This window comes from Sinocyclocheilus grahami, unplaced genomic scaffold (assembly GCF_001515645.1).
Source record: "Sinocyclocheilus grahami isolate Dianchi unplaced genomic scaffold, SAMN03320097.WGS_v1.1 scaffold46.1, whole genome shotgun sequence".
NCBI classification, from domain to species: domain Eukaryota; kingdom Metazoa; phylum Chordata; class Actinopteri; order Cypriniformes; family Cyprinidae; genus Sinocyclocheilus; species Sinocyclocheilus grahami.
The window spans coordinates 1,093,415-1,102,786 of NW_015505225.1; the positions used below are offsets into that span (position 1 = coordinate 1,093,415).

General features: G+C 37.5%; 1 protein-coding gene across 1 annotated transcript; it reads left to right on the forward strand.

The window, feature by feature from the left end:
* Positions 1-255: 255 nt before the first annotated feature.
* On the forward strand, positions 256-7,871 carry LOC107582660 (A disintegrin and metalloproteinase with thrombospondin motifs 15-like; the record flags this gene model as incomplete). The annotated part of the gene is made up of 7 exons (XM_016268571.1): positions 256-394; positions 1,843-2,010; positions 2,141-2,424; positions 3,629-3,806; positions 3,892-4,067; positions 4,992-5,167; positions 5,905-7,871. Coding segments are annotated over 7 exons (1,893 nt in total), but the record flags the coding sequence as incomplete, so codon positions are not given.
* Positions 7,872-9,372: the final 1,501 nt, after the last annotated feature.

Consider the following 9,372-nt stretch of genomic DNA (forward strand, 5'->3'; position numbering starts at 1 on the left):
TGCTTCTCATTATGTCAATACACAATAATAAATAATAATAATAAAAGTATTTTGATCTGACAAATCGGTTCACAAACATACACTTTGGATCAGACCTAATCACTGGGGAAAGCTCAATGAGGAAGCATGGATTATGGAGATGAATTAAATGATTACTACTACCCTGGCTATTATCTTCATACTGCTCCTGAAACGCTTGATGCTTGTTATGTCACATTGTGTTTCATCACTGATTTCACACTATAATCATTCTCTTCACAGGACCTGTGTGGGGCCACCACGTGTGACACGCTGGGTATGGCTGATGTAGGCACCATGTGTGATCCTAAGAGGAGCTGCTCAGTGATTGAAGATGATGGTCTCCCCTCAGCCTTCACCACCGCACATGAACTAGGTGAGAGCAAAACAGGTGAACTGAAGGTTCTTGTCTGCGTTCTCTTCCCAGCATTCACTCTGAGACTCTGTCTGTGGTGTAATTAAGTTGAATCCTTTAGAGTGATGGGATTTTGATGAGGCTTCTCACTTCTGAAATTCTATCTTGGATTCCTTGATCTTTGAACAGGAATATTGTGCCAGCTGTTTCAAGAAAAAAGTCCTGTCACGCTTTATTATGAAATTAGAAGAACAATGACAACTGCATTCAAGAGTTTTCCACATCTCTTGATCCCTGTGAAAACAAAGGTTTAATAAAAGACAGATGGGAAAACATTAGCAGATGCTAAAATAACCACATTCACTGGTGCATCAGCGCCATCCTTTTATGGTGTGTACAGACCTATGAAACTCTTTGTACATTTGAATCTGTTAGCCATTGTACACCTTGCAAACAGACAGACAGACAGATAGACAGATAGATAGATAGATAGATAGATAGATAGATAGATAGATAGATAGATAGATAGATAGATAGATAGATAGATAGATAGATAGATAGATGGACGTACAGACAGACAGATGAATGGATGGATGGATGGATGGATGAACACACAAACAGACGGATGGATGGATGGATGCAATATACGGACAAACAGATAGACAGATAGATAGACAGACAGAGACACAGACAGACAGACAGACAGAGAGATGATAGATAGATAGATAGATAGATAGATAGATAGATAGATGGACGTACAGACAGACAGATGAATGGATGGATGGATGGATGGATGAACACACAAACAGACGGATGGATGGATGGATGCAATATACGGACAGACAGAGACACAGACAGACAGACAGAGAGATGATAGATAGATAGATAGATAGATAGATAGATAGATAGATAGATAGATAGATAGATAGAATGATGGATAAATGGATAGATGGATGGATGGATGGATGGATGGATGGATGAACACACAAACAGACAGATGGATGGATGGACAGACAGACGGACGGACGGATGGACGGACAGATAGATAGACAGATGGATAGATGGATGGATGGATGCATATAACGATAGAATGATGGATAAATGGACAGATGGATGGACGTACAGACAGACAGATGAATGGATGGATGGATGGATGGATGAACACACAAACAGACGGATGGATGGATGGATGCAATATACGGACAAACAGATAGATAGATAGACAGACAGAGACACAGACAGACAGACAGAGAGATGATAGATCGATAGATAGATAGATAGATAGATAGATAGATAGATAGATAGATAGATAGATAGATAGATAGATAGATAGATAGATAGATAGATAGATAGATAGATAGATAGATAGATAGATAGATTACATTTAAAAGATACTCCTACTTTCATTTTCTGCTAATAAAATGAAAACAGACTGACATGGCTTGACTATTTCTTTGGCTCTTGTCCAGGGCATGTGTTCAGTATGCCACATGACAATGTGAAGGCTTGTGAGGAGGTATTTGGAAAGCTCAAGGACAACCATATGATGTCTCCCACTCTGATCCAGATTGACCACAACACGCCCTGGTCTGTCTGCAGCGCTGCCATTATCACAGACTTCCTGGACGCTGGCCACGGTTAGTTCGACTACTCTGCTGCAATCAGCTCTGACGTGTGTGGCTCAGCAATGTCGAGCAGATACATTGCTCAGCTACACCAATACTAAATGTATAATACTGTATATATTAAGTACCTTTTCTTCTCCAGGTGACTGTCTGCTGGATCAGCCCCAAAAGCTACTGGCTCTTCCAGCTGACCCTCCAGGTGTCAGCTACTCGCTCAGCCGTCAGTGTGAACTGGCCTTTGGCTCAGGATCCAAGCCCTGTCCTTACATGCAGGCCTGCTCCAAACTGTGGTGCACGGGGAAAGCTAAAGGACAGCTGGTGTGTCAGACTCGCCACTTTCCCTGGGCTGATGGTACGGCCTGTGGCAGCAACAAGCTGTGTTATCGGGGGATCTGTACTGATAAGCAAAATACCACCAAAAACAAGGTGAGTGATGTGCTAACTACAGTATATCTGACTATAGACAATTGTGCTTGTATAGTTTTACTTGACACACGTCAATGATTTCTGGATTTTAAAATGTACACTACTGTTCAAAAATCAAGATGTTTCTGAACAGTCTTTTTTGGTCACCAAGGCTGCATTTATTTAATCAAAAATACAATAAAAACAGTAATAATGTGAAATATGATAACTGTTTTCTTTTTTTATATATTTTAAAATGTAATTTATTCCTAAATGGAAAAGGATTAGGGCCAAGCAAAAATAAAAAATCACCTCGATATGATTGAAGTCATAATGTTCGTTGTCAGCATTTTATTTGGACTTTTTCTATTTTCTATTTTTTTATCGAAAGTTTATTCTCAACATTTCATTTCATCTTTTTTTCCTCGAAATGTAACAATTTTTTTCTCCAAACACAACAACTTTATTCTTGAAATTTAATGAGTTTATTCTCAACATTTTATTTTGACATTTTTCTCAAAATTTAACAAGTTCAATCTCGTATTACAATGACTTTAATCTCAAGATTGTTTTATTTTTTATTATTGCTTGGCCCTAATCCTCTACCGTATTCCTATGATGGCAAAGCTGAATTTTCAGCATCGTTACACCAGTCTTCAGTTTCACATGATCTTTCATAAATCATTCTAATATGCTGATTTGCTGAAGAAACAATATCTCATTATTATCAATGTTGAAAACATTGCCTTTTTTGTGGAAACCATGATAAATCTTTTCCAGATTCTAATAGAATTTAATAGAATCAGAATAGCAAAACAGTATTTTGTAATATTATAAAAAATATATATATATAATAAATATATAGAGAGAGAGAGAGAGAGAGAGAAATAAATATATCTTTTGTAATATTATATGCCTTCACTGTCACTTTTGTAACTTTAAATCAATTTGATCAATTGTCCCTGCTGAATACAAGTTTTAGTTTATTTCAGGAAAATCCTGGCTATTCCAAGCTCTGTCATTGTAGTCAGCGGGTGTTTCTGCTGAACAGTCCACAAGATGTCAAATAAAGCGTGCGCATATTTTTTTTTTTGTGGCATATAATGCTCATGATATGATATTTCTGCTGCCAATGAACATTTAAATGCTAGTCATTTTGTGGATATTTGCCTGTCTTCTCAGCAGGGATGTAATTGTTTCTGAGCCATGTTGACTCTTTCTGCAGGTAGATGGCCATTGGGGTCGGTGGGTTCCGTACGGTCCATGTTCCCGTACTTGTGGGGGAGGTGTGCAGCTCGCCAAAAGGGACTGTAACAACCCCGTCCCTGAAAACGGGGGCAAATACTGCCAGGGACTGAGAGTGAAGTATCGTTCCTGCAACTTAGAGCCCTGTAAAGACTCAGGTAAAGGAAATACCTTTCAGTCTCATGTTCAACAACATGCATAAGTCAATATTCATGTCTGACACTGACCTTTCATTTGTGACAGGAAAGAGCTTTCGAGAAGAGCAGTGTGAGGCGTTCAATGGCATCAGTCTGAACACTAACAGACTAAGCCTGTCTGTGGTCTGGGTCCCGAAATACTCTGGAGTCTCTGTTAAGGACAGATGCAAGCTTGTCTGCCGAGCCAACGGCACCGGATACTTTTATGTCCTTGCGCAGAAGGTAAATAAATTAAAATACATGCTTAAATACTGCTAAGTTGTTTGACATTCATGGTTCATGAGCAGAAGTGCAGTTCTGAGCCAGAGTGCAGTTCTTATCTCATGGAAAGAATAACATCCACTTTTCAAAGTGAACGAGATACTTTTAAAAAGTAATGGTGAGAGCTTATCTCTCAGATATGGCCGTATGGAAAGACACAGTGCAGGACTGCTTCTCACAATTGCCTGTGATGGACAGTGGTACGTCACTAGCAGTACACTAGTCAGGGGCGCCGTAAGAGGGGGAGGTTAGGACGATTCTAAGGGCCCGACGATGGAGGGGGGGGCCCCCGAGGGGGAAACGCGATTTCTACCGAGGGGAACGCGATCACGATTGCTACTGAGGGGGATCCCCCCGGAATGCGATTTACCGAGAGGAACGCGGAACGTGATCTGTATGTTGGGGGAACACAACAACAACATCACAACAAAGCGACGAGCGATGCTACATTCTGCACTAGCCGTGTCCACATGACAACTCATTGGACCAAATCATGCTCTTTGTGTATATTAAATAATGTAACACTGAAGGCTGGAGTAATTATGCTGAATATATATATACTACATCATATACTTTTCATAGTTTTCATTTTTATCTTTATTCCTTTGTGTAAATGTCTATTTCTTTATCTATTTAAATACTATGAATGTTTTAGAGCAGGACAAACGTACGTTTGTTGTTGTACAATGAAAAAAGGAGTTTGATGAAACTTGGACAAGGAGAGCTAGAAATGTTTCTGCAGATCAGTTGGTAGTATATGGCACTAGCAAAACCAAGGTCAGAGGTTTTACTGGTTTTTACTATTGTTTAACTTAACACCTTTAAATTATCGTAATTAAAAAGAGGCTGATGGTGTAGTGAATGTGAATGGTATCTGTGTGACAGGTGGTGGACGGGACCCCTTGTTCTCCTGATACCTCAGCACTCTGTGTTCAGGGGAAGTGCATTAAGGCTGGCTGCGATGGCAAACTGAGCTCCAACATGAAGTTTGACAAATGTGGTGTGTGTGGTGGAGACAGCCAAAACTGCAAGAAAGTCTCTGGAATGTTCACAAAACCCATGTAAGTGCTTTATCTCGGAGTCAACGGTTTTAAAAGATCTGATGGACTAGCGTCAGCTGCAGCAATGTCTTCAGGGTTGTTTGCCATTCAGAAGTGAACTGCAAATGCTTTTAAATTCCACTTCTGTTCCTGATTTTTATTCGAATTTGAATTGAATTTGAGTTGGTGTTAATGTGAGTTTTAATTTTAAGGTGACATAGTTACATGTCGCATGTACGTACAGTACTATAGTAATTACAGTAAATTATGCATAATTACAAGTAACTAACACTAAACCAAACCCTAACTCTAAAGTACATGTAGTTAACGAATATTACTCAGTACTTATGTGTAATTACACTGTAATAACATCACCTTAAACTAAAATAAAATAACCTTAACATGAACTGAAATTCAAAGAAGCTCATAAAACTGCTACAAGTGTAATTGACTAAAGCAGAAAAATAAATTAATCAAAAAAGAAAAATGTACTTAATTTTAATTCTTTAACAATTTATTTTATTTTAGTATTTTAATTTAAAAATACAATCATTTTTGGAACAACACTTCATTTGCCATCATGCTAATATCTGTTGAATTTTTTTTAATTGTAAATTCCACGTTAACATTCCAGTACAGCATCTAACAGAAATTCCTGAGTGGTGTCCCTAATTCAATTCAAATTCCAAATCATGAATCAAAAAGAAGCCAAATCTTTAATTCTGAATATTGTCCAACTCTGTGATCTAATTTTTCAGGAATGGATATAACTTTGTGGTGACTCTACCGGTCGGAGCTGCAAACGTGGACCTAAGGCAGCGCGGTTACCGCGGTTTGGTTAACGATGACAACTATTTAGCAGTAAAGAACATCCACGGCAAATATCTCCTGAACGGAAACTTTGTGGTTTCAGCTGTAGAAAAAGACATTATTGTAAAGGGAAGTCTGCTGCGCTACAGTGGAACGGGCACATCGGTGGAGACGCTGCAGGCCTCCAGACCTCTCAAAGAGTCTCTCACGGTGGAACTGTTGTCGGTGGGTAAAATGACACCTCCTCGAGTGCGCTACTCCTACTACCTGAATGTGGGAAATAAAGAGGGCAAGGTCCTAAAGAAGGAGGAGAGGAACCCTACGCAGAACAGTGTGCTGGAGGACAGCAATAAAGTGGAGCTGAAGAAGCCGGCCTATCAGATGCCTTCTTATAAGTGGGTGGTGGCGGATTGGAAAAAGTGCTCGGTTACCTGTGGGAACGGGGTTCAAAGTAGACTGATACAGTGTTTGGATTCGGATGGGGAAACAGCTACACATTGTGATGGCACACAAAAGCCCAATGCCATAAGGGTGTGTGGTGACCCTTGCCCAACTTGGAGCATTGGCGAATGGTCCTCATGCTCTAAAACCTGTGGGAAAGGCTTTAAGAGACGCCCACTACGATGCATCTCTCAAACTGGGCTGCTTTTACCAAGAGACAACTGCTCAAGCAAAAGAAAGCCACAGGAACTGGACTTTTGCATTGTTTGGCCCTGCTAGTGAACGCCAAAGTGATCGTTTTATGTGTGCATCCTCTGTTGCCTCATTTGTAATGAGAATATTCTCACAAAGGATGTCTTTTACCATTGCAATGTTACATGTTAAGGTACAGCTATTGCCTACCTCGAAAAAGACAGGATGTTTTAAAGCAACCAAATAACACAGACCATGTAAATCTGTAAAATGTTATGTTTTGGCATTAAAACTTTTGCAAAAGCAGACTTTTACAGTATCACCTCTACATATGGTTGTAGAAAAAGTGACAAAATCAGAGAGTGTTTGAAATTTGTATTCAGACTTTAAATACATGTGAATAATTTGATCTAAATGTGAAGCATATTGTATGCAAAAATAGGGTGACTTGGTCCATGCACTATTGATCAATTGTATTCGTACATTATATTAGGCTAAGATAGTCAGTAGATGAAAGCATTCCTAATCATTGAAGGTTCAACGAGCAGAATTTAGGGGTTACATATAAGAGAATATTACATTTTAGAGAAGACAAAATAATGATGCCAAAAGTAGGCTTTTAGTTTGGGTTTAGTGAAAGTAATCAGTAATTTACCCTCTCATTTTGGGCAGATTGTGAACACATACTTACATTTATAAAATCATGTTAATGTTTAGTATAATGGTACTGTACGCAAAGGGATAAAATAGTTAAATACTATAAATAAATCAGTTAATATACTTTATGGCACAAATCTTCATCAGTTCAGCTATCTATATAAGTATACCAGTTAGAAAGTCTTTGAGTATTTTTATTTTTTTATTGTATCCGATCTCTGCTAAAAGACACTGATGTTGATAAAGCCTCGGTACTGCAAATGTTGTGCAAAAGCAACTTCTTATAAAATATGATTTCAATATCAAAAATCTGCACAGGATACAGAGGAAAACATAAGAAATATTAAACTCATGCAGCTGCTACGGCCACTATGATTTTAGCTGTAAAGTCACCATGTTTCTTAGATGAAAAATCAACAGTATGTTTAATTGTAAGTGTATTAGATGTATTCTCTGCTGGATCTATGAAGATACATTGTAACTTGTGTAAACCAAACGTTATTGTTGAGAGCATCTCATTCATTCTTGTATCATTATGTTTTCTCATCTTTTGATATTAATACAGCAAAAGGCGCTTATGTTTTTCTATTGGAATCCGTTGTATACTATGTATACATCCATCAACTGTGCAGAAATAAATACAGAAATGACATGAACTGCTCTGAGAGATCTCCTCACAATGCGTATGAATCATGTATATGTTAATGATAAGCTTTAAACTGTGCTGAAAAGTCATTTGGTCACGGCAGCTAATCTCCTCACTAAAGGCCGGATGAAGTGTCAAGGACAATCCCATAGCGTTCAGTGACACTGGAATTCTGCTGAGACGACTGTTCAGTCTTTCCCGGGAAAAAAACTCACGATCTCAGGCCTGATAATCCTCTCCAATTGTGTGACGGCGCTCAACCATCTCCAATGTTTCACATGTCAGGCCGAGCCACAGGTTATAGCCTATACTGGTATAAACTTTGCTATAATGCGTTTTTTTTAAAGCAAGACTAAAGAAAATATATATATAAATTCATATTTTAAAAAATGCAGTGCATAGAATGGGCAGTTTTTCAGGTGTAACCTAAACGTGTATGGAAACCATATCTGCATTCATAAGCATGTGTGAGCCCTGCACATCCCCTGTCAATTAAAACCAGTGGTGGTCAGCTGTTTCCAACTCAAATATTTCCAACTCAGTGATTTTCATAACAAATGAAATTTCCCCCTGCTAGGATTATAACATTAGACGCAGCAAGTACTAACTTGGCATAGAAATCACAGTATTGAAAAATCAAAAGTACTACCTTCTCCAGCCAAGGTTAAATGAAATCATATACTTCTATATATATATTTAATAACTAAATAATATACTGCATAATATCCTTTAAATACTGTACATATCAATGCTATTTTAGTATCACTGAGATATATGTTTTACTTTATTTCAGTTAACATTTTACTTCATTTTAAGTACCAAAGATATTTTATGGTTTTAGTTTTATGACATTTACATTTAGTTTTATGACAATTATATATATATATATATATATATATATATATATACACACACATACTATACTGAAATAATATTCTTCACACTGTATTTTGCATACATATAATTTACATAACAAATTCATATATAATTAATTAATTTATATAATAAAAAATAAAAAATACACATACAATGAAATCACTTTCTTTACATTATACTTTAAATTCTGTATATATCATTGACATTATAAATCAAAAAATAATTAAAACAACAACTAAAGGCACACTTAGTTAAGCCAAAAAAATCTACAATTATTTTTAACAGTGATTATTTCAGCCTCAGTTATTCTGTAAATAATAAGAATGTGGCATCATTAGTGAAAACAAAGTGAATTTCCACTGACGACAAAAGAATTTTCACAACTGAAGATATTGGATGCAAGGGAGCAAATGGGTTTCCATGTGGTCATATGAAGTACTAATAAATATTATTCTAACATCACGATGCAGACACACACACACACACACACACACACACACACACACACACAGCTGCAGTAAAAAGAGTCTTTGGCTATGAAATGAACAGCTTTGCATTTCAGGTCTCACGTATTTGAGGATTACGTTCAACACCTAAAGAGAAT